The sequence below is a fragment of the Seriola dumerili genome, unplaced genomic scaffold, assembly GCF_002260705.1.
Source record: "Seriola dumerili isolate Sdu_G_001 unplaced genomic scaffold, Sdu_1.0 BDQW01000187.1, whole genome shotgun sequence".
In the NCBI taxonomy this organism is placed as follows: domain Eukaryota; kingdom Metazoa; phylum Chordata; class Actinopteri; order Carangiformes; family Carangidae; genus Seriola; species Seriola dumerili.
Window position 1 is genome coordinate 868,254 of NW_019174442.1, and position 26,631 is coordinate 894,884.

General features: G+C 41.1%; 1 protein-coding gene across 2 annotated transcripts; it reads right to left on the reverse strand.

Annotated features, from left to right (window-relative positions):
* Positions 1-2,187: 2,187 nt before the first annotated feature.
* On the reverse strand, positions 2,188-26,568 carry bcl2l11 (BCL2 like 11). Of its 2 annotated transcripts, none has more exons than XM_022752950.1 (5): positions 26,266-26,568; positions 23,299-23,738; positions 18,054-18,169; positions 6,906-7,064; positions 2,188-6,357 (listed from the first exon to the last, which is right to left on the reverse strand). In XM_022752950.1, exons 1-5 carry the CDS (start codon positions 26,280-26,282, stop codon positions 6,337-6,339), a joined length of 753 nt encoding a protein of 250 aa, XP_022608671.1. In that variant the 5' UTR covers positions 26,283-26,568; the 3' UTR covers positions 2,188-6,336. The 2 variants fall into 2 exon arrangements, with proteins under 2 accessions (XP_022608671.1, XP_022608670.1); XM_022752949.1 differs by lacking the exon at positions 26,266-26,568 and adding an exon at positions 24,707-24,811.
* Between the last annotated feature and the right edge of the window lie 63 nt (positions 26,569-26,631).

Here is a 26,631-nt window from a genome sequence, read left to right on the forward strand (position 1 = left end):
TTTCAGTTGAATTGCTGTAAACTGATTGCTATAAAATTAACCTGGTGCATTTGAGGGCCCCTGGGGGTCTGTCAATTTTGCAGGTGCACAGGTCTTTGAACACAGACATGAGGCTGTGGTGTGTATAGAGACCAAACCGGCTTGATCTATTTAATGTACTACAACCAATAGGGAATTAGTTAATTAGCCTACCTTGCAAACTGACAGTTGCGGTGCACTTTTCTCCTGGTGGATGTTTGTGTGGTGGCTCATTCAGCAAGCCGAGATGAACACGGGACGTGCCGTTGTAAGCAAGTGTCCATTAATGTGCTTACTTCCTCCTGTGGGCACCTGTAAGTGGAGGCTACTGTACAAACAGATAATCAATGACAGTGTAGTAAAATGCAGATGTAAATATATAAAAGGAAGATGAGAAGTTATAATTGTTGACAAATACATTCATGTACATTCATAAAAATGTCCTTACAGCCACTTAAACCCACATACTTTATACCATTTATTACATGTTAATGTATAAATGCAATCATATTAGCTAGAAAACGAATGTGTTGTAACTGCTGCCTGGCTATTGGTCAGTGTCACCACTAAAGATAGAGCAGTAGGTTTTCATAACTGGAAGTCAAATGATCTGAGTGACTATACGTACAGACGGGGCGTTTCTCCAAAAACCCGGAGAGTCTCTAAATAATGCACAGCACATGACCTTTACAAAGCTGATCTGTATGCTGTCGCATCACATCATGATGAAATTTAATTTCAATTTGACTTTAACAAAAGCAAATCTGCTGTATGAAAGTAGAATCTGAGTCTTGTTGTCTTCTCACCTTGAAACCACAAAGGGTTAAAACACTTACTTCTCTCTTTCTGCAGATGAAGGAATCCACCCTGCCGGACTGCTGCTCTGACTCATTTACGTGTGTGAATGTGTGTGTGTGTGTGCACACGGGAGCCATTTGTGCGCATGACCAAGTGTGTGTGTGTGTGTGTGTGTGTGTGTGTGTTAATGAGCTGTGTGTATGAGTGACTGTGTGTGGAAGACATATAATTATCTGAGCATGTGTTTGTGCCAAGCTGTGGAAGGCACCGTACTTTCCGTGTCCTGCAGATGAGCGAACACACACACACACACACACACACACACACACAAGCGCGCACACACACACACACACGATAATGGGAGGAAGAAAATAACAAGCGAGAGTTTGCCTCAGACAGTTACCCTAAAAAAAAAAAAAATCTGTTCTCATTTCACCTCAATTAACTTTTATCCCGGCAAAGTGCGATGACCTGAAACGAGCTAAGAGGCTGCTGATGGACCATATATGGATTTTACAAAAAATGATTATTAGTCTATAGTTTATAAACATATCTCACTAATTCTTGTTAAGAGTACTTAAAAGGAGAATGGAGGACATTTAGTTTACGGTATTATGGTATTTATGTAAACTGGGTCTATGTCTAAGGGTAGGAGTATTAAGACTGTGCATTTAAAGCATGGTGTCAAGTTTTCCATATGAATGTAAAATGCAAATTTGCATATTCATGACATCTTTGTGTGATATTTGCATTCTGCCTTGTGTCAGACGGCTTCAGTCTTTTATCCGTTTGCTTCTCTCCTACTCTCTGTGCTCACATATACTGTATTTTAATACAGGCAATTCTCAGTAAAGATGTTCTCATCCGAGTGGCTCTCGCCTCTCACTGGCAGGGCAGTTCTGGGGACTGTTCTGCGGAAAGTAGCTAGGTCGCAAGATTTGCCATTAGGTGCTTTTTTTTTTTTTTTTTTTTTAAGCGTGGATCCGCTGTTCACGTCAAACCATTTTGAAAGCGAAAGTGCCAATGGGAAAAGTCCAACACTTGACAGACCAATGGTGTCACTCACTCACATACATTTAGGGATGTCGCGCTAGACCGGTCCAGCCAAAAATACTGTTTATTCAAAAGTTTATCTGTAAATTAATAATTAATGTTAAAATGAATAATTATTATAACTAATCTTGTGTGTTTTCTCTACTGTTAGGGGATAGTTTAATTTAAAACAAATCATTATATGTTATAAAATTGATCATCTTAATCTGCAAACTAAGAAGTAACAGTTAGTTTGTCAGGTAAATGTAATAACTTAGTACAATAACGCAATATTTCTGTTGACAAACAAGTACAATATACAATAAATCCCTCATGCAGTTAAATGTAAAAAGATGAAAATGCTTTATTTACAGCAATTAAAACAGCATAATTACAATATTGCAAATGGTATAAACAGTATAAACAAAAAAAAAAAATCATTGCTACATTTGAACTGGGTCGTTTGGAGTCGTTCATATTAGTTTGTTTCTATTTCTGCACAAACAGGCTCCAATAGTTGCATTTCTGTACAGCATTTGCAGCAAAGCACAACACACCACAGTCTCTCTGGGCCCCCTATACTTCATGTGTTTTAACTTTTTAACAGATCCAATGAAAAAAACAGTAAGAAGTATAAATGTTGCTTTTCCTGTGGACAGATCATTGACTTTGAATGATTCTCCTGTTCCATTAATCCTCGAAGCTCAAACAAATACAATTCGCCAGCCAGTAAAAGTAAAATGTCACACAACTGTTTCTGTGCTGCAACACCTACTAAAGTTAGGTGATGAATCAACACATAACCAGGTTTCCATATCAGTTTCAGAAGACGGTAATTCATCTTTCGGTTTCCTCCCTGCCATGCTCTCCTCTCACACTCCAGCTCTAATACAGTACTTCAAAATGAGGTCTAAGGTTTCACATGGCACAATATCACAAATCAACATGCAGTCACAGCGCTCTCAGTGTCACAGCGGCGGAAAAGCAAAGCGAGTAAATTTGGTACACAGGAAGACGAGCGTGAAACGTTTGCATCTCCAAAAGAATATTGTGTGTCACTAATCTGAAATGTTTCATCTTCTTTTACATGAATCTCTACCAGGAAACGAATGACAAGGAGGAAACACGACTAGAAACAGAAAGTAGTGTGATACAGCGTGGTGAAAAGAAAATGTGGACGTAATGAAGTTTTAAACTTTAGTGACTGATGAATTAAAATTGGGCAAAAGTAGGTTTACCCAGGGGCAGGTTTAAAGGGTTTTAAAAAACCCTTTGAATGTGGTGCAGTGGTAGTTTGTGTGTCTTTGTGGTTGTCCTGTATCCCTTTGTGGTTGTTTGACTGACTTTCCAACAAGTAATGTTGGGTTGCCAATCAGATTGTGGCCCCGCCTCTGAGTTTAATCCATCGTTTACAACTGTTTTCTGACTGATTCTGTCTTTCACACATTATTTTTGTGAGACTGTTTTCACGTGAGAGGTGGATCAGCTCGTGAAGTTTCGACATCTGTACAAAAGCAGGTTCTTCTGTCGATTTTATCCACAGAAATAAATCATCCAAGTCTCCACCATGTACTTTATGCGTGCAAAAACATGTGTCAACAAGCTTCAGTTACTGAGCTGACAACCTGACACTAATCCATCGTCTCAGAGTAGGATGTTAGAGAATGAAACTCTTGAGGCTGAACAGCTGATTTAACCATTAAAAAAAAAAAATGTGATTTCACAGGTTACAGAGTTGCTGGAATGAGATTTTGGGAATGATGAAAGCCAGGATCACACTTAATCTGTGATGAATGGCTGTTGACAGGACAACGGAAACACCCAGGAGTGACTCAAACATACTCAGATGAATTTAGTTATTGATTGTGTTACAACAAAACTTCTGTTGCTGTTCTGATTTGCTGTTCCTGTGTGGGTAGCCTCACACGGAGCGGAACTAATTTGTTTTAGACGATTAAATCCAGCACATGTGACACAAATAACAAAACAGTATCCGCAATGTGAAACAGATGAACTTCCAATAAAGAGCAAAGTTTTAAATGCGATTCCTGAATGAACATATTCTGACTTTCTGATTGATTGGTACCGATCAAAACAACATACAGGATGGCGCAAATCTCTTTGGTCAACATTAAAATACAGTGTTTGATGTTTACTACTGCGTAGCTCAATGGGCAGAAAATGGCGAACCCACACCCAGTCTGGGTTATAAATAGTCCTGTTTGGGAGATTAATGCTTTATCTGAAGTGTTTTCGGTTTTACAAGACAGAAGGCTTCACTGTTGAGGAGTCACTGGTTGGTTTGGCAATTGCACATCTGGTCAAGTTCCCCCACCTAAGATAAAGAGCAGCACAGCGCATCCCTCATGCTGAACATGCATATACTCTTAGCCATTTAAGGTGCTTGGGTCATTTTTTTTTTCCTTGCATAATTCTTGTTCAACACTGTATCTTTGAACACCTAAAACTGAACAGCTAACTAAAGAAACTGACGTATTTCAAACAGCATCCTCCAGGTATTTCATATTTTTTGCATATAAGGTTTTCACAAGCTGGGTATCGTCGCTCTGCTTCAGTTAAATCAGCTGTAACTGCTATCATGCATTTTAGTAATCACAAGCCAAGACCTAATAAATAAAAAATTACAGTGACCAGAACTGATATGTTTTAATGAGCACAAAGATAAGAATAAATGTACGTAATCTGAAGCCCGTATCACCACTGTTTGCTGTAACCAGTCAGTAACAAAAACCCCTCTTTGACTCTGTGTTATTCAGTGTTTGGTTTCTGTCCAGAAATCTCTCTCTCTCTCTCTCTCTCTCTCTCTCTCTCTCTCTCTCTCAGAGTGTTTAATGACCTGGCAGGCGTGAGGAGACTTGGCTGGGTCTGAATCACTGCACTAATAAACGGATACCATGACCTTGTCAACAAACCAACACATGTCAGCTACATCAGTCCGGCTGCTAATGGTAAATCCAGAGGCTGAGACGGAGAACGGTGGAAGACGGTACTGTTTGATCACTCACTACAGAAAAAGCTGCTTTGAATATTGAAACGTCGTCGAACTAAGGCTTGTAAATGCAAAAGGCAGAATGTGAGAAAATGTTTAAATGATTGACATAATTTGATTGTTCATTTTGTTCATCGTGTTGTTCTTTTGAGTTTCACTAATTGGGCAGCTCAGTAACAAGTATTAAAATCTCATCGTTGCATTAACAAGTGAAATAATCTGCTCCTGCTTCTGAACATTAACGTGCAAAATCTTTGGTTTTTAATGCTGAATACAACCGGAGCAAAGAGGAAAATGAAGCCTCTTAATGCTTTTTACTGTCTTTTTTTTTTTTTTTCTCTAGGAATCCATGTACACAGATAGTATTTGGATAATTCTTGGATATATTTCATGAAACACTTTAGTGTGTGTATGTGTGTGGAGGACCATGTGCCTAGTGGCTGTAGTGGTTACAGAAACACACAGGCTTTCCTGTATAAAGGAAAGCTAGAGTATCAGTCACTCAGAGGTTGGCACAGTATCAATACACTAATATCAGTGGTTCAGTTTTAAAAAAATTTTATAAACATCTATCTGGGCAGGTTCACTTTACACATGAACAAGTTATACTGTCTATTGTGTACCAATTGCTGTTTAATAAGTTGTAAAGTACTCTTGAAATCCATGGATAAAACATTAATTTTGCAATTTTCCAAGACTAGAAATTTCTATAATATGCATGTTTGTTCAAAAAACTTCAGCAATCTTTGTGCATCTACTTAACGTACCTTTGAAGGAATAAAAATCTGGATTACTGATACCTGATTACATATTTGATGAAGCAGGAGCTGCTGTAGATAAAACTTGATGCAGGGTATTAGAATATGACACAAAACAAAATTGACACTTTATGATTAATGCAGACAAATACAATATTAAGCTACATTCAAACTTAATTCATTTTCAGGGCAAGTTGGGTAGTTTTAATATTTTACCTGCTGATCAGTCCAGAGCGCTTTATTCTTCCCCTGCCACAGGAATTATATACAGTCCCAATTATTTGTTTTTGCAAGCAGAGATCTACTTTTCTGGTGATAATGATTGTCCCTCAGATTATTTCTGTCTTCTACAAACCAAATACTGGAATTTGTCAACAGCATGAATATTATCCTGGACAAGCAGGTTAGTAGCTGAGGACCACAGCAAATATTTCATTACCCACCTCACCTCTCCCTGGAATCTTAATCTAGTCTGAATCGGGCTTTACTTGTAAAACTCTGTATCTGTGTGATTTAGTACAAAATTTAGACATAATACATTTATGTGGCTGAAAATGCTGATGTACAGTTGACTCTAAGAAGACGTGTATTTCATGGTAACAGAAAGTTGGATAAAACAGTAGATTCTGAACATTGTGTGCCAAAAATTTGGCCCAGTTGTGTCCCACACAGGTCATGAGTCTGTGGCATGCTGGATCCTCGCGTGACAGGAGTGCAAGATCATTTTTCCTGGACTGAGATCTTCAGAGGGAAAAGTTTGGGGAAAATTTTGTTAACCAGACCTAGGTACTTTAACAACCCTGGGTCTTCAGAGTTGATCACCCAGGGAACTCATAAGCTCTGTACAAAAAAAATAAAATAAAACACCTTAAAAGAAGCTAAAAAAAAAAAGGAAACTGTACAAGGCACAATTGAATTTCCAAAGGTGTCATTTTGCAGAGAGGCATGTTTAGGTGACATGACTGCCTCTGCACTGGAAAGGAGTGCAAAATCCTGGCTCTTTGGTAGCATTGCAAAGGTATAGAGACCGTGAAGCAAAAATACAGGTGCAAAAACAAAAATACAGGCGTTTTAGAGTTCCTTGAATGTGTTAACAAATAATCTCCATCAAATTGAGTCATGAGACATGAGTCCAACGTCTCCTTCCTCATTTGCAAAAGAGAAAGATGGAGAATAAAAATTAGGTCCCCCAAAACAAAATGAAGATTCAAGATGTGATGGATCCGACAACACAGATACATTATTTAAGAAAAAAATGCTACGTCTGCTGGGTTTTCCAAAGACTAAACCTGAGAGTGGTCCGGGCTGTTCGTACTGCCGTGGTAGTAGATTATTCGACCGATCACGAGGAGCAGGAGGCCCATGCACAACAGCACGGCAGGCTCCTGGTGGATTTGTGGCAACTGGTTCGGATGGATCACAACATGTCTATGTCCACCTGCCACCCCCTGCAACAAAAAGGAGAGAGAGAGAAGAAGAAGAAGAAAGGGTGTTACAGTAGTAATGAGAGACATATCCAGCATCCAGTGACCAAATGAAACAGGAAGTAGTTTGAACACAGTAAGAGTCCAGCAGTAAGGATGCTGATGTTCAGGGAAGTCGATGTATACAGACATTAATGTTCAACTATGATGATCTATGCAATTTACATTGACAACAACTGCAGATTTAACATATTGAACAGCACATCTGGTTCAGTTCAGGAAGTTGTCCAAATTAATCATTTTCATTAGCTTTTGCGTAGTGCGTTTTCATTTCACAAAACATTCTGAGCGTGTTGTGATATACGTCAAATCTTCTGGATCCTGTGATGATTTAAAATCAAAGGGACACAAGGACATGCTGTATGTTTACATCCACAGGAAGCAGGTAAGTACAGTGTGATTTCTTTAAGTCAGTGTGTGTACGAATGCATATGCGCAACGTGGTGTGTGTGTTTGTGTTTGTGTGTGTGTGTGCGTGATGTTCTTAATCGAACGCAACCATTAAACATTACTGTTGGATTTAATAACTGATCGAACCTCCTTTGGCAGCAGTAACCCCAAACACGATTAAACTCACATTTATGTGTAAAATTGGCGACGCGCCTCTTTAAGAATCAGCTAACTACCTCATGAACTACTCAACTCTTAATGTTGTCAGATTACAGACGGAGGAATGACACCGAGTCCAGCTGACTTTCTCCAGATTTCTTCTTCAAACTCTGATTGGAGGCTCGTTCAAGACCAATGGGCCAATGAGAGCTGAGTTTACAGAAAGCTGAAGCAGGTCAAGCTGAGTCTCGTTAGAATCATCTATCAAAGTAATCAAATCCTGGCTAACCCGTGCAGGTCCAGTCCTGGCGCACTTCTTCCATAAAACATTTCATCGTCTTCAAGTAGAGAATTGGACTAGTAAATGAAATCACCTGCTGTAGTTCTGGTTCGGACTCTAATAGTTCATTGACATTGTGTGGCCCAGCTGGCTTTCCTGTCTCTTGCCATTAACAACACCGTTCCACAGTCATTCCAACACATTTGGCACGCCGTTGACTGAAACAGGTGTTTGCTTTTCTTTTCTCTTCTCAATCCCTGCAGTCGGCAGCCCTGTGCCTTGGCCTCGGTCCATCACTGCGGCACCAGCAGCTTCTGCCCCATTGACAGAAGAGAAAGGACATTTCCCCTGGGTGGACACACACCGGGAAGCCCAGCCCCGAAAAAACACAACAAGGTTCCTGTTGCTGAGGAAAAGTGGGAAGGTGGGTGGAGATCTCCACAGTGAATGAAAAAAAAAAGTATCTGGTAACTCCACTTACACTAAGTAACACCTCTAATAATAGCAGGGGAAACTTCAACTCAAACGAGAGATTTTGCTGTTATTTTGAGGCCAAGTTACTTACCATATTTCCCTATTAGCTCCATTTCAAACCCATGTTAGGAACAAAACATGGGTTTCACTGAGAACTCTTCTCATTAAATTAATGAACTTGTAGTAAAAGAACAAAAATAGCTCCAACTGGCCGAGAGCAGAAGGCTGTGGCTGAACTGTGTAGCTCTCAGCTGAGAAATCTTGGAGCTGTTTCAATGTTTAAAAAAGAGTCCATCCTCAGCTGCTGTTTGCTCTAATAAATAAAACTTTAAAAAGGAAACCTAACGCTCTGACTGAAGAATTTACAAGAATAACTAAGACATTTACTAGCGTAAGAATCAGTTTTTCCGCTGGAAGATGGATGTCCTGTTTTGGCACGGAGCCCTTCAAATACAGCCCAACCGGATGGACTGTACAATACCATCCAGACATCAACTGGCATAGAATAAGCCTTTCTGCCCCAGGGCGAGACTGTACTCTGAAAAACAGGATCTTTGCGGACGAGAGAGAGAAAGGAATATCAAAGCTGTGTGGTTAGATTCAAAAAGCGAGCCAAAAGCCACAGAAACCTCTAATGCCAGAGGAGGAAACAGGTGAGGGGAAGACTCGTTAACTATGTGATGAATCACGATCTGTTTCCAATTCTGCTTTTGATTATCACCAAATCAAACGAACAGGTTAGAAATGACCAAGGAACCGCCAGAATATTGATTCGAACAAGACTCTGATTTCCTTCTCAGAACCATTTTGACAAGTCTGATAGATTCATGGACTCGTGGAGAAAGAAATCCACTATGGAAGAGTCAGAAAGACTCACATCCACAGTAGTGATACAATGAACCTGGAAGACATCTTGACTCTCCCATTCACACATATAGACTCAAACACTGGAGGCACGCACGATGCCATTCATTGTGAATGGAACCTCCAGATAACGTTGCTTAGCATTGCAATGTTAGCATTCTCACAGAGCTGCTAGCATGGCTGCTCTTGGTGGAAAAATCATTTCAATCTGACAAGATGTGACACTTTTTTTTCTTCTTTTATGAGATTTTTCATCGTGTTATGAACTTTCTAACTATGAACCAACATTTGAAGAGACACCAGTAAAGGAAGCACCGAGCTAAAACCAAGCCTTGATTTCCCTGAGTGTCATGACGGGATTGTTGTGTTTGGCAGTGAAGTAAAGAGCAAACTCTCCAAACATTGATTTCATCTCCACAACTTAAACTTCTGCCATTATCATAAATCAAGCTTCATGTGGGTGTAGAAGAGGTGAACACCCATTAAATTGAAAGCCTCACCTTTGTTTTGAGTAGAAAGTTGCAGTGGATTTTCAACAGACAAAAAAGCAGTATAAGAAGTAAGGGGTTACAATTTCAGTGATTTATTTTCTCAGGTTACACCATTTCTGGCCTTTAGATATGTAATTATACTTTCTTGTTGTGGAAACATTGACATTATTGTTATTAATGTTCATTTGCTTACAGCAGTGTTTATCATTTTTGCACATTAGAGACTTGTCTCTCCTCAAAGCAGCTTTGGAAGACAGACACACAAGGTTTGTGGTTTTTGAGTTGGCACAGTTCCTGTGCTCTTTCCTCACCTCATGAACCGCTGTAATGATCCGACTGTCAAGATGGTCTGAAGCTTGAGGAGTGAGGGAAGAGACCGTGCAGGCAAATTTATGAGTCTCAAGATACAAAGCAAACTTACTGAAAGCTTGTTTCACTACCGCAGGTTGGATTTGTTGATCTATTGATACATGGTCAGGCCTATTTACATGGTCAGGTATCTGACCATGTAAATAGTAAAGGGGATAGTTATTTCTTTTAAACAATTGTTTTCAGGTGCAAAAAGTGTGAATTTTAAACTCATGCGTTTCTGATTAAACCAAAATGCACAATGCCACTTCTTCATGTCCTGCCATATTATATTTTGCTCCATAGTCGTGGTTGCCGCTTGCTATATTTCACATCTACCGCTAATGAAAGGAGAAATTGTCAATGACAGCATAACAGGAGGATGTGGTGTACCTGGGAGGAGCTGAGACTCTTCTATGTGGTTTAACACAACTGAGGCGTTTACTTCTGACCAGCGTCTGTGTGTAGTGTATCAAAGCAGCTCTGGATCAGATGGTGAGTGATCAGATTATTGTCCTACATTTCCGCCTTAATAGTGTTAGATGAGAGGATTGATATCCCTATCATCTACGCTTTAAGTATGATGCTTGATCCTGAAGGCTATTAGCTTAGCTTAAGATAAATACTGGATGCAGAGGGAAAACAACTAGCCTCGCTCTGCCCAAAGGTAAAAATCAGCACCAGCATTAACATGTTGTATCTTGTTTGTTTAATTCAAACACAAACAGAAATGTCAAAAGTGTTACCATAAGTCAAGTGTTCTGGGAAGACAAATAACTGCCTATGTTCAAAAACACCATGCAGACAATAGGGCTGCTCTGTTATTTGGGTGATTGGTCGTATTTCACAGTCAGGCTGAGAGGTATGATTTCCACTGCAATCAGAAGCAGATGTACTCCTCAGCTGACAAACTGCAGGCTGAGAGTCTGACGTGAAGCCAAAACCAGTTTCACCAAACACTCTTGATTTTCAACCTTAAACCTAAGGATTACAGAAAAGGAAATACACACACATGCACACAGACTCACACTGGTGGATCCTCTAATAGTTTCCTCATTTGAACTCTTACCTCAAATAACCTCTTCCATCATTTGAGAATAGAAAACCTGCTGCCACAAATCATTTTCCTACTGTCACTGCAACTCTGCAGGCTTCTAACAAGGAGTTCATCTCGCTCGCGCGCACACACACACACACACACACAAATGCAGGCACCAACATGTACAGTGCATGCACACACATACAAACAATAATGTTAGTGTGTTGCAGAGGGAGAAGAGAGTGATAGACATGCAGAAAAGAAAAGAAACATCTACAACACAAATGAAAAACCGAGCGGGCTGTCAGCCAAGTAAACTTAGATAATGCAATCAAGTCAGACAGTAAGTCAGTGCACCAGTGATGCAACCACACAGTCATTCCATCAACCAGTCAAACAAGATGAAACAATTCATGCACAACATCTGCAGATCTATTTTAAAGGATAATGCTGATTGCACATTTTATCCAAATGACTACAGATTGAGTTTTGTAAAAAAACAAAAAAAAAACCACATTTCCTTTTTCCTGCACTTCAGGCACCAGTTGGTTTCCATTCATTTGAGATGAAACTTGACATACGGCAGGTGTATGAATCCATCCTAATGAAAACCATGTTGCATTTATTTTACATCAGTGATATTACTTTAATGCAATTGAAAGTTTAAATGTATAAGTCTTCGCATGTGATGAGTCATGCACTGCAGCTGTAAATCATGTTGTAATGTGATGTTCACTTTTCTTCCATCGCCAGAATTTGCCATATTTTTTCTATCTGGGTTTGAAAACTGCTACTGATTCTGCCCAAAGACACATCTCTGATGCAGAGGTCTCAAATTTCTCATCTCGGTTTCTTGCTCTTCTTCTTGTCTCTTTCTTTTCACAGTGGAAACATTGAGTCAGCCCGTTCCAAAAAGCTCATGTGATTTTGTTTGGTCACCACAACTTACTATGCTGCCTCTCAAAAATAGCTCTCTAAACAAGGCTACACTTACAAGCACCAAGCACCAAACACACAGACACACAGACACACACACACACACACACTGGAAACTGATTATCTTTCTATCCTTCTCACTCTTACCAGTTCTCTGCTTCTTAGTGCCACTATGGAAACCTCCCCAAACAGTAAACATCTGTCTGCACATTACTGTTTATATGCAAACCCACACACAGAAGTTGCATTAATGATGTTGTGGTTTTCAATCTGACTGATGACCTCCATCACGTCACAGCTTCTTTTGTTATATATCGTTTCTATCCTTCTCCTCAAACGTTTGAGGCAAGATTTGTGACTGCAAAACAACAAGCCCAGCGTCATTTAAAATGCAAAACAAGGTGCTTTTTGCATGGAAAGTGAAGGACCGTCTTTCTCTAGCTCTTTGTCTATGACGCACAAGCAGCACAAGCCAGTGACACCCGACTGGTCCACAATGTTCCTCAGGGTTTATTTCTGTCTTCAGGACAAAGGGTTTTACCTCCTACTGAAAGATGACAGAGTGTGTGTTGGAGTTTGTTTGAGTGTGTTGAAGTGTGTGTGTATGCGTGTGTTTGTATGTGTGCCTGTGTGTGTTTTGGCAGGATAATTAGACCTTGTGCTTTGCTCTCTGAGAGTTCTTTAACCACAGGGCTGAGCCATAATGAATCTACACTGTCACGGACACTAGACTGTTACACCACAGACACACACACACACACACACACAGACAGATACACACACACGGTACAGATGTTTGAAAACAAACATGCACACATAATCACGCACATATTGTGTAAATGTTTAACTGAGACAGAGCAGGAGAGAGAGGTTAGATTAAATGAGGACAAAGGTAGAGAGAGACTGAAACACAAATAATAAGTCATCATTATACAGGTGATTACACACCTCTGTACATATATTCCTGACAATTGCTCACTTCAATGGCGTTTCTATGTAAAAGTATTTTTAGAAAGCGCTTTGCTAATTTCTCAGGCAGTGAATGAGCTGAACCGAGAGGAAACACCTGTGTGTTTGTGCGTGAATGTATCTGAGATGATGTGAGTCATTTTACAGCCTGGAGTGATACGGCTCTGCCTCTTGGCTGACGCCTTCAGACAGTGACACTGAATAAAGCTTCTTTTGTCTTTTGTCAACAAACAGCGGCAAACCGTATCTACATACGCCTGATGATAAATTCGCCATGAATGTGTTGACGTAATTTCATGGCAATCCTTCCAATAGTTGTCAAGACATTTCAGCAAAAAGCAAAAATGTCAACCTTCACACTCAAGGGATCACCAAAATCTGTAGGATTCATCCTCTGTGGACCACAAATGTCTGCACAAAATTTCAAGGCAATGCATGTAAAAAAAAAAAAAAAATTGCCATTTTTTTTCCTGTGAATTACCTCTAAATGTGTTTAAAATAAAGTGCAGAACGATAAATAACTCCTTACTTAAACTGCTCACATCTGGTATGACACATGCGAGCTGTGAAAGTCGCTGCACGCAGATATTTCTTCCATTTTGAGGTTAGAAAGTGTGGGAATCACTGCTCTAGGGTCCAGACGGAGGTGTTCGGGGGCAACCACACTAGTTGCCTGAGTCACCCCAAATTCACCTCAGGGCCAGATATGATTCATGATGATTAACCTACCCTGCCGAGCCTGTTTGACGACAGTGCGTTGTTCATGACATTGTTGAGAACTTCTTAAAATTTCCTTTTGCTCTTAAGTTCCTCTCCGGTCTTTCAACACTCAGATTCAATTTGGGAGATACTGTATAATTCCTCCAGTGTGTCTGGGTTTGATCCAGGATTCTGATAGGGATCACGCAAAGCAAACTGAGCCTTAGGTGACCTGGGAAGGGGACCTTGCATGGGGTCAGCCCTATGTTCCCAGATTTCTAAGAATGTTTTGAAAATTAGGCCCTATTTTCCCACAGTCTTATATGTTCCCATAAGCCCATGCCCACCCTAACCCAGGTAATATTTATCCTGTTATCCCTTCCGTTCACATTACAATGGTGAATTCCGAAACTGAAAACGATGCTTTACAAAAACGATCGCTGAGGTGGATAAATGTGAAGACGCCGTGGAACGTGGATGCAAAGCGTTCTGAAAGGGTATAAAAGGGGAATATAGGGCTGTGGGAACGTAGGGCTGTAGACACGCTCCCCCTTGCATGGTGAAGGGCAGGGAGTCGGCTCGATGCTTGCCAAGCAGGGGACATGATCACGTCAACCCCTGTGCGCTAGATGTTTCTTTTTACTTGATAGCAACGGAGTGAACTGTGTGGAGATTTACGCTATCCTCCCAGGACATAATCCCTCACTGGCTTCCCACCAGTTAACACAGCTGTGTTCAACCACTGCTGGGAAATGAACACAGACCTCTGAGGTGGTGTCCAAGCCTTTTGCCCCCATTTTCTATAGCCATGTGTTTATTTTGTGCAGTCACGGTTAGAAGGGGATTAATGATGATTGTTCAATCTTAGCACAAAAAACTGAACTGAATGTTCTTGCTTTGTCTCACTGACAAACAATCTTCTATCGTCTTATACTAATGACTAAGTGTGTGATTAAAATCTGAAAAACCTGAAAAACATCTCATGTTACTGCAGTTATGAAATCATATGTGACCATGCATGAGCACTTGTCCTCAGCAACACCAACACCTGGCTAGAGAACAGGGAACAAGCCTTGCTGTTCCTCTTTTCTCTGCCTCTTCATTGTTCTGCAGCATGAACAGGCACACGTGCACAGGCTTTCTGGATTGTTCTGTACCCAGGTTAACCCAGGTTAAGACACACACAAACATACACACACACACACACACACACACACACACTTCTCTTTCTCTTTCTGTCTTCAGTCAGTGTGACAAGGCGTTGAGTCACAGACTCGACTCATCACGATCTCACATATTTCTACAGCCTCCCTCTGCTCTCCTCTGCAGCTCAGGGGCCAGACCAGCTTTGCCTTGCATGACTCTTGGCGGGTTTTGTAACCCAGCGCGTGGGATTTTCCATATACAAGGAATGAATTCTATTCTTCCTCATGTGGGCTGAGTGATACTGCTGTCAGCCAAGTGGTGTAGCGCAGGGTATACGCAGGTGTACGGTGTATACAACATTGTGTATACCCACTTCTAAATCCCCCCTGGTGTGCATCATTCAGTAATGAATCATTCTGTTCAGTATGACCTGCCCTACTCTGCCTCTGATTGGCTAGTACTTGTTGCCTTCGTTAGGTGCCTCGGTTAGGTTTGGGCATGAACAGTGATGATTGGTTACGGTAGAAATATCAGGGGAAGCCAATCAGTGGCAGAGTAGGGAGGTTATGCCTTCGTTTTGTCATCCTGGGAAAAAAAAAAAAAAATTGGTTTATAACTCACTGCAGATAGTACGAGGTTAAATCGACTTTGAGGTAATAATTAGTTTAACAGATTATGACTGAGTTGGGGAGAGCCATTTCCTGAAATACACTGGGCTTAAAAGTAGGCTACACTCAGTCATCTGTTACCAGGGCAATCGTTGCTTCCAGTGTTCATGTGTGGATGGATTAAGGAACAGTTCATTCAAAATGCATAATTGTGCAGCTGTCTCACCAAATACTTTGGGCAAGTATTGATCAGCTTCTCTTCTGTGGCAAATGTTAATTTCATGAGTCTTTTCCCTGAAGTCGAAGCAGCAGAAGTCAAGTGACAATGTGAAAATACTCGGCTACTGGCCCATTTTTGCTCAGTCTTAAATGTCGTTGTTTATAAAACAGGGCATTTATCTATTGCTGGATGGGTTGCTTTAAAAGAAAAAGGGTAATAAATTAAGAGTATACCCACTTCACCAGGCTTCACTAAACCACTGTCTGTGCCTAAGTTGGTGAAATGTTCAAGGAGGGTGTTGACAGTATATTTGATCATGCAGAAGGCAGATAAATGCAGTGACTGATCAGTGCAGATGCAAAGAGGGCAGAAAGGGTTAACTGTCTTCTTGTTTCATGCTCATTAGCAGCTAGAAGGTTCAACACAATCACAGAAGCACATTTCAGACTTCGTTGGAGAGTTGTAGCTCTATAGCTATTAAGCTTTGACACTGAGGGAGCTTTTTAAGCCCTTCACTGGGATACAGCAGTCTTGTCATGCCTTTTCTTGACTTTTATTTATTAATCCATTTCTCTGATGAGATTTAAGTGAACTCACTCCAGCACTGATTTTTTTTTGTGTTGCTCTTCCCCTCTGGCTTCCCAAAGCTCCCGTCAGCTCTTTGATAGAGGAGTAAATAAAACTGTGATGATGCAACATGCAGAAATGTTGCCAAGGAAACAGAAGCCAAGAGGAAATGAAATCTTATTGCAGCTACACAACTTTACAACACACCAAGACTGACTGACTGATGCGTAAACTGCAGCATTCAGAGGATTTTTATTCCCTGGGATAATGGGATTATCTCCTCAGTAACGCTGCAGTCAGACTACTGTAACTGTCATTTCATGTCATAATCACAGCTGAATAACTCAAAACACTCAATTCACGTACTCTCTTAAATTTGATTTTTTTTTTTAAGCGCACACAAGCTGAAGAATATTCAAACCACTGTTTCAATGCTGTGGCGTGTAGCTTTGATATCTAACAAATGCAAACCTAATTTGCTCGCTTTAAGTCATCTTTCTGGTAGCTTCTTGCACATGACCTCGCTTCTTCACCAACAGTAAGCGGACCAAAGTGAAACCAGCAGCAGGAACGTGTATCATATTACATACAGAAACAGGGAGGACCTGGTTGTAAAAACACTGCTCCACAGCACTACTAGTGGACAAACCTCTCTACTCCACCTTAAAGTAAAAAAACTGTCTTTACTGTGTCTCCATCTTTTCATCGCTACAAGTAGTGAAAGTGGAATTGATTTGCATTTCCTGTCTAATTAATTCAACACAATAAAAGCAAATAACTCTCATCTAGCAATAAAGAGCCAGCATTCACAAACACCTCCACGGATTTACATCAGGAACCAGGAAGTAATCAGTGACACTGCTGCTACTGAAGCTGAGCAAATAAGCTCCACTTTTATAATGTGAGCAGTCTCTGAGCTTCTCTGGGCCTCACCACATTTAAAACACTCAATTTGTACCACTAAGTTTTGTTTTTGTTTCTATCCCACTGCTGGAAACTGGCTGAGGGCTTTTGTTGAGGAGAATGGATCCGCTTTTTTCCCCCTCTGTGTTCAACAGATCCATCCTCTGCTCCTCCACTGTCTGTTTTTTTTTTTTTTTTTTTCATTTTTGTATCATATGGCTGTTTTCTTGTTTTTTGTTTTGAGGTTTTTTAACTGCAGTGGTTGCTGTGGCATCTTCATTTTCAGCAGCTTCAGGCCGTCTTCTTAGTTATTTTCTGATCAAAAGTCATTTCGTTTTTCTCACCCCGAGCGTAGTGGAAATAACCAGCTGGTCACAGGCTCCCTCAGATCACCCACGGCGAGATTTAAGGGACATTTTAGTTCTGGCGCCCTCTCTTTTATCTCATGTCCTGCTGAGCACATTGCTCATTTTAGCAACATCTTGCTTTGCATCCACACAGTTAAACAGCTGTTGCCTTGACTTGATTTGGGCTTTGTTTGGATTTCTGTACTGCAGCGGTTTGATAAACACTGACTAATCAATTTTTAAAAAATATATAAAACCTTATCCCAATAATAACAAAATGAAGTTGGATTTGATAAAAGTCATTTACATGTTAGCAAACCACAGACTCCTGTCAGCCAATCAGCTGTCAGCATTTTGCTCAAGAGCTCCACAGTTGTGGTTGCGGGTGGTTTCTCTCTACTCTACCCTCCCTCCACCACCAGCACCAGCACCAGCACCACACACCCACCCACCCACCCACCGACACACACACACACACACACACACACACACACACCATCTGTGATGACTGACCCTTAACAGGAGAAGTCTATTAAAGTCGTCTCCGATGCGTCGGAGCTCTTGTCCGACTGCCTCCGCCTGCATGTCCCCTGCTGCGTTTAGTGTGCTAGAGGGGCTGGGAGAGCTTTCTGAAACAAAGAAGAAAAAACATGGAGTTGTTGCGAATATGACACAAGAACTTATATGTTACAAACTTTTAACTTAGTGTGCTTTAACTTTAGTTTGGTTATTCTTTCAGTACACTTCCGCAATAACTGCATTTTGATCATTTATGTGAAGCATAACAAAATGTAATCAAATAGCCACAGTTTTATGTGTGGTTGGAGGTTTAGGCAAGAAACTACTGCAAAACTGCAGCTCCAAGACATCTGTAATATGACTGGTAACATTAAATGATTCATGATTCATTTTCACAGGCAAAAAGAAAAAACAACAACAAGACAAGCAGAGTGAGATTCAGAAAGTAGGTGGTTCACGGCATCAGAGTAAAGACTTTCTTTTTAGTTTCAGCCCAGTTGAGTTTATTTGATGTTATAAAAGATGCAGTCACAATATGATATGATAAAAACCACAGAGGAGAGGTGTACAGAGTACTTACTCATGTAGTGAGATCAAAAAAAAACAACAAAACAGACACAAAGCCCTTATGTTTACAGTGACAAACATCCTCTAGTATTGTTGTCAATTTATAGTTTAGACAGGGAGCAGCACATAAAAAAAAAAAAAAGAAAAAAAAAAAAAAAAAAAGAAAGGAAAAGAGCCACAATATTTAATGTGCATGTCTCCCTGGCATCATCATAAAGACGTAGAGAAATACCACTCCATCGGCTGACCAGCTGAGCGATTGTGCGCACGGTTGTGTATTTTCGTGGTTAATCTCTTATATTTTCAGTCTGAACTACATTATGACTATGAAAGGCTCTGACCTCTTACTGATCTCCGCTTATGACTCATGCACGCTGTTATGAAACCCAGACTTAATATTTCTCACATCCTCCAATATTGAAGATGCTGATACAGCAAAGAGGTTGCGTTCCAACTAATCCATCGTGCTAATCCATCAAGACTGGAGACACAGAGCTATGGAGCTAAATGACTGAAAATGTCTCCTGTGCGAATGCGATCCCACTTACTGCAAGACGCAAATGTTTACAGATAGAAGAGCAAGGATGCAGTTGAAATTAAGGTCCAAACTTATGCTCATATTCAGTTATTACTGGTATGAACACAAAAGAAGAGCTCGCATTAGCAGTGACTTGATAGTTGGTTGTATCCATTCGCTACACCGCCACTCTCTCAGAATAGTTCAATGCAAATGGAAATTGTCTGCTGAATTAAAACAAACTGACTGTTTTTGATCATTGGACCTTTGTACTGACTTGATGCATTGTTGGACAGCCAGGCTGCTTTGAAGAGACAGGATAGACATTTAAGTTGTACACTGTGTATTGCACATGGAGTCTTTCTCGTTTCTTTGGAAAATGACCACAGCAACGGAAAAGACGAGAGCCTAATTTAACTATACATATCTCACATGTTCATATTCATGCAGTTTTTATTCTTCTAGCAGTTTTTTAAGAAGTTCTATAGACTTCCATATTCCCTACCATGAACCATATCCTGCTGCCAAATGACAAGGCTCACAAGTTGTGGATTGCTTATACTGAAGGTCAGGCAGCTGAAAGGCAAAGAATTTTTTTCTTTGTAACTTGTTCCAAAAGACACAAATCTTAATATGAAAAGAGTCTTGATTTACCCAGAATAGATAATGACTTAGACTTCCTTAAGAGAGTCAATAATTAGTCAGCTTTGTGCAGCCTATCTTAGATCTCTGTCTAAAGTTTATTTGTAAGATCAAAGCCTCAGGCAAAATCTGGCTCTGTGCAACCTGCCCCCAAGGTTGTGTTTTATTAAACCGTCTGAATATAAATCCACTAAAGACAAAAATGCATCAGTCAACTGTTTTACTCTGGCTGAAACTGAAGAAACCTGACTGTACTGTAGGTGTGATCTTCCTGCTGCAGGATGAGGAAGTGTTGTGATAATCACGCTATGATAAATACACTGATGCTCCAGGAGCTCTGGTGCTCTATCTAACACACAGACGGACCGGCATTCTTGATAACTGAGACTTTTGTGTTGAAGACATTGTAAGGTATTTTGGAAGTGTGTGTGTGTGTGTGTGTGTGTGCGTGTTTATCTCCTATCCGTCATATCTGATAGACGTAGCGGATTGAATCAGAGGCGAAGGGTTTCTGTCTGCATCTTACAAAAGACCTGCAGGCCTATTTTGACTGCTACACACACACACACACACACACACACACATACACAAACACACACACACACACACACACACACGCACACACGCACACACAGAGAGAGGCTTAATTTGATTGGTGCACTTAATGAATGACACGTACACACACGCATGCTGGTCTGTTTTGACCGCCGTCTTGTCTGGCTGCATTGAGAAAGAATAAAACAGACACAAGGCAATCAGTGCAGCTAATCACTGCTATTATAAAGTCATAGACGCAGAGGTTACGGCACACTGAGGCTTTCGGACGTTTTCGCTCAGCCCCAGATACTGTTTTTACTCACAAACAGTCACTACCCTTGTAAATAAAAATATTAAAACAAATAAAAATACAAATGCACCTACATATGAAAGAGGTTAACGCTGAGCTTGATGCTGTATTGTGGGTTTCTGAAAATATCTGAAAATAATAATGGAGAATCTGAGGAAAAGGATGAGAGAACAAAGTTATTACATAGTGGATTTATTTGTCTTCCATCGCGCCAACACTATGAGGGGATTCACTCTGTTAGTTGCTTTGTTTTTTTTTGTCAAATCTCAGCCTCACAGCGCAGTTTTGTTTGTTACCAAGCAACACGAGAGGCAACTTTAGCCGACAGCGTCATAGCTAAAAGCAGGAGGCTTTTTGTTTTGTTTTTGGAGCACTATTTTAAATCGCTGTTGCTGGAGGTGACAGACTTGCGTGTCTCTTCTTTCTATTTATGATTCTAAATAAACAGCAGAGATAAAACAGGATGAAGACTGTGAGAAATTATGAATGTCTAACAAACACTTTGGTGGCTTCATCAGTATAAGCTCAAAACATGATTTTATATTTTATTCTAGACATCAAATTTAACAAATAAACTGCATGTGTACAGCTGTATTACGGGGAATGGATCTGTCACATTCAAAGATTATGATGTAGTCATAAAACAATGGAAGCGCACTGATTTCATACATCAGATCTCGGAGAGTATGCCACTACAGCATATGTTGAAAACAGTTGTAAAAAGCGTTTTGTGGCACCAAATCTGATAAAGTGCTTCAAATTAGTCACTATACAGTTCAGGCGGAAGACTAGAAGTTTGAAAGTGAATAAAATCTGAGGGTGAGGAGTAAGAAGGACGTGATGTTACCAGACATCTGCAGCCCACTCTTCATCTCGTTTTCTAATTTAGTTTCATAAAACATTTCACTTAATATTACATAGTTTATGAGGACAGGCTGATATTGAATTATCGATTGACTGGTGACTCATATAGCATTTTAAATCAGCTGATCATAACATTCACAACAGGATATGTGTGACAACCATTATGAAAACGCAAACACACATACACTAAACCCTTGGGCGTGGCCCCTTTAATTTGATTTAAAGTCGAGTCCCTGCTTCCTTCCTGTGAATCTGACTCAGCAGGATTCCATGAAAACCGTGAATCCAGCATCAGCAGGTCTAACAAAGCCTGCTCCTGCTGAGATACTTCATAAAGTCACATCATAAAGTGTGATGTTGTGTTATTTCTCTCCAAAAGACCAAAGGTGTGCACACAAAAGAGTGAAGATAATAATTTCTTTAACCGCCTGCTTGCGCGAGGTTGACAGGTGAAGTTAGAGTTAGAGAAAACATCCGAGAGACTCACTCAGATCAAAATCACCGGCTAGCAGACATATCAGAGCGGTTACGAGTTAGTATCTTTATTTGTTAGTTGTTAGCTTGTTACTGGAAGTGGCTGACACAGTTTGCATTAGCACAACCACTAACACGTAGTGCTAACGCAAACTACTGCTCTCTGTGCTGATAAGGTTCCAGGTTTATTTCAGGTTAAGATATGGTTTTTGGTCAAGATTTCACTTGCCAAGTGGAATCCACACTGTCCACAATTTTTATCCAATATGTGTTGGACGTCACTCTTTGAATAAATAGTTTATGAATCTCTTCTGAGAGTAGGCTTGTATGTTTGGACTTAAAATGTATCCTGTGGGATCCTCCCATTGGGAGGTTTTTACACACTCAAAAGGCAGTAGACATTACTCAACAGGAAATAGAGTAATACTACAATGGAATGAAAACATGGGGATCAGCAGAAATGGGTTTGGCAGCACTGAGAAGTCATCTTAGTGTGTTTTAGAAGCGCAGGTTTTAGCCTGAAATTGTCAGATTTCCCTCTGAGAGCCAAGGAAGTGAGGTGTGCTGGGTGTTGTCAATAAATCAGACTGTGAGAACAAACATGAGCGTGACTAACTCATCTGAGAGAGTAGCAAAATATTAAGAGTCGTGGAAAAAAGTCTTCCATCATGAGTAAGATCTACTGGGAGAACGAAAACATACTCAGGATGTTTTTGTTCGTCTTTTGAATCATTGTTAACATTCACCACCACCACCCGCCCAAACCCCCAAATCTTTGATAGAGGAAGCTTCAGGGAGCTTGTGTTAGGCTCCTATCTGGTTTCATATTTTGCTGCACACCCACACAGCAGCAGCAACAGCAGCTAAATTTCATAGTGGAAACAGTCAGAGCAGCTTGTGCTGGCTGCTTCAGGCCAGTCACTTTCACACACAGCAGGTGTTTTTTAATGTAGTATGAGGAAGAGCATTCATGCATTTTGACACTTACACTTCAAACTGCAGGTTACCACCCTCTTAAAACTGACTCTGGCTGATAAAAAATATTAAAAGGGAAAATGATTTCAGACATGATTAAAAGCATTGTTACTGAGTTGTTGTTGTTGTTGTTTTTTTTTTTTTAGGCATAATTGTTTTTTGAACACAAGAAAAAAATGTGGACACTGCAATGACGGAAATAAGTATAATGTTTTAGTACAATTGAAGCTTTATTTATAATTCAAAACTTGTCAGAGGAATTTGTGATGGCAAATTTCAACCTCTTCTACCTGCGTGTATTTAGAGCATTGGCTGTTAGTCATCGCTTACACATGCAAAGTGCCTGTGCTCACCGTGCTGCTGCTGCATCCTCGCTCCTCCGCCGTGCGCCTCCGCCATGCGCTGCAAGGCGTGTTTCATCACCTGGCTGGTGGGGCTCGGGGTCTGCGTGGTTCGTTCAACCGTGGCTGGCCTCGGGGAGAGCGGGGAGCTCGGTAGCGAGTCGCTGTCGAAGGAGAAATATCCACTGGACGAGCGACGAGAGAAGCTGAATATAGACCTCTTTTGAAACACGTCTAGGCTGTTGACAGGAGAGGTGGCTATGGTTCTGCACCGGGGCGGCGAGTCTGGCTCTCCTTCTCCGGTGGAGCCGAGGTGGCCAAGGCTCCGCTCGCCGCTGTCTTTCGAACTGGGGTTTTGCGCTGGGGCTCCAGCGGCACCGACGAGTGGTGGATCCCCTTCGCTCTCCCCTCTTGCCGTTACTGCGGTCGAGCCATCGGACCGGTTTTGTGGTCTGTTGGATGAATAGAGCGGCACCGTCAGCCTGGGCTTTCATCACTCTGCCCAAACAGCCTACAGCCTCACGTCTCTGCTGCATCGGGAGCTGCAGCTGGCTATGTGACAGCACAGTGCTGCTTCAGGACTGGACCTCGTAGATTCTTGTTTGTCCTCTAGAACTGCGGGATTTCTGTCACTTCAATCTGATTAATTTCACAGGGAAATCGCGATGACCAGCGCACTGACTTTTTTGTAAAATAAAAGCGGACTTGCCAACAAACTGACCGATAGGTTTGTCTTTTAAGACACTTGGCCATATTCTAGCTCACTTCCCAATACAGGTGACACCCATAGAGGCGCTCGGAGTTGTGTAGTGACCGTTTGACTAGTTTGTGTGCAGTGAATGTGTTCCTGCTCTGGCGGTATCCCAGGCTTCCTGTCCAAACTAGCCTCCCAGTGCGTCTCCATTGTTTGGCATAAGTTGCTGATTGCAGCAGATCTTTGTTTGACTTGTGAGAAAAAAAAATAATCAGGCATGAAGGAAGCGGCCGGAGTAACTTCAACTGCGTCACATACTAAGAGCATGAAAGAAATCCGCGTATACAGACCAGTCAGTCTGGCAATTTCATTTTCAACTAAATCAGCTGAAGCAATCTTTCATTTCAATTTATTGAATCGAGGTAAAGATTTTGCAGATATTTCTTTTGTAAGAAAGTTTATTTAAAAACACCAATTTGCAATGGGAATAAAAAATCTTACACTAATGTCATTTAAAGTATGAGTCTGAAACTCAACGTGACAATCAAATAATGGGACTATAAAAATGATGCTTATTACTGCGCTTCCTGTTTGTCCAGACTAAAGCTTCCTCAGCGCACGGATTCCCAGCGGCAGTGACCTACTTCTATGCCAAAGTGACCGAAAATTATAACCAACTAGTTTCAAGCACCAAGTCTCAATGTACCGACAAACACTTTTACGCACCTTTGATGTAACTGGTAATCCTTTTGCTTTTTACGCATTTTTACGCACAGAGACTGCGTCAACAGCCGCGCTTTAAATGGACCTGAAGACTGTCCTCCAGCCTTACGAAAATGTAAACTTTCCCTGTGTGTTTCGGTGCAGATCCGAGCGCTGAGAGGAGCGATATTGAGCGTCTCAGGCGGCACGGAGAGAAATGGCACCAAAACGTGCCGGCTGCCGCCTCGCAGAGAGAGAGGGAAAAGCAGATGGAGGAAAGGAAATCCGCCAAAAAATACCAAACAAAGCATTCGGTCAGGTGTCACGGCGCTAAACGTTTAACGAGATTCGTCCAGCAGCACGTCTGCACAGTCACTGTATAAAGATTGAGAGGTAGGTTGTAGTTTCTGTCTCCGTGGGCGATGACAGAAAAGTCAAGTCTCACCAGAATAATAAAAAAAAAAAAAAAACCAGACTGACATTTTGGCATTTCAGATCAAACGATAAGGTTTCACGTTACTATTCAGACAAAGATATTAAAATAATTCTGCCGCTGTCACGTGGATGTGGTGCCTACAGCATGATGCTCCCTACATTTGTATCGTTCATCTTCAGAAGCCCAGCGGTGCATGTGCGCCTCCAGCAGGACGGAGCGCACACTCAACTCGTCACAGAGAAGTGCCGAATTTGGGCTATACATTACATTCCGGTAATTGCCCGTCAACACAAGTGTTAAAACCAGGAAAGCGACCTGTGTACTTGCCTGAATGGGACTGAAAAATCTAACCCGTATCCTGAGATGTAGAGGTTACTCATGGGGCGGCTGAACTCAGTGAACTCTATCATAACAAGGCAAACACTTTCTGATATAGGGAGAGAAATCGGCTGAACTGCTGAGAAGGAAAACATCACATCATCGTGTAAGTCATGCCGTTGCTGAGAAAGATGTATGACGCATAATGCCTGATAAAAAAAAAACCAACCCTGCACACTATGCAAATAAAGCAAATAAAATGCAATTTATTCTCTGCACCCCTGGTGACAAAGCGACCTACACCGGCATGTGTCATCTAGACCCAACGCAGCTTTTATCCCGGGTAAAATACGCTCGACTAATGGGTTATGGGGTTCATAAAAGGAACTGAAGCTGGGGCCATGCACTGCCAAACATACCGGCACAGTCAGAGGAACACTGTAAAAACGCTCTAACATGCGCCAAAATCTCTCCTGATATAATAGAAGAAAGCTGCACACAGTAGGAAACGGTTGCATTAAACTCTGACTCGAGTATTAGAGGTGTGTGGGAGAAAAGGAAAACGCCGTACAGTCAATTAAATTCAGTTTGAGCCACCTTTTACGCATGACAGACATCCTTCAGTAAGAGCACAGTGACATTTCACGGTAAGAAAAAGCATTACAGTGCAAGAGCAAATTCATTACTAATTTCTTGTATTTTAAAAACAACAAGCAATTAAACATGAAGGAAGAATGAGTCCGGCTGCTTGCAGTGTGACAGCTGACATGCCGGTAAGCTCTTGTAAAAGCAAAAAACAAAACACAAAAAACAAACAAACAAAACTCACCTGGACGGAGGTTGCATGTCAGTTGCGGGACATAACCACTGGCCCCCGAGAACACCACGATGTAAAGCTGGCTGTAAAATAAATGGCTAAAATAATTTCAATGCGAGTCCAAATAGGATCCACTGGTCCAAAGTGAGCAAAACATGAACTTCCAAGAGTAAAACAAAAAAATAAAAGTCGAAAGTGACATAAATCCCAGAGCTTTTGCTGAAGTTTGCTGAGGGAAGAATGGCTGAATAATCCGTGTGGAACCCACTGCACAGGAGGAGGTAAACACCTCCAGCTCTCTTTTGTCTGCACTGATGTTTCCTTCCCCTCTCCTTGTGTGAATGTGGTACTCTACAAAAAGCTACTGACTGTGCTTTG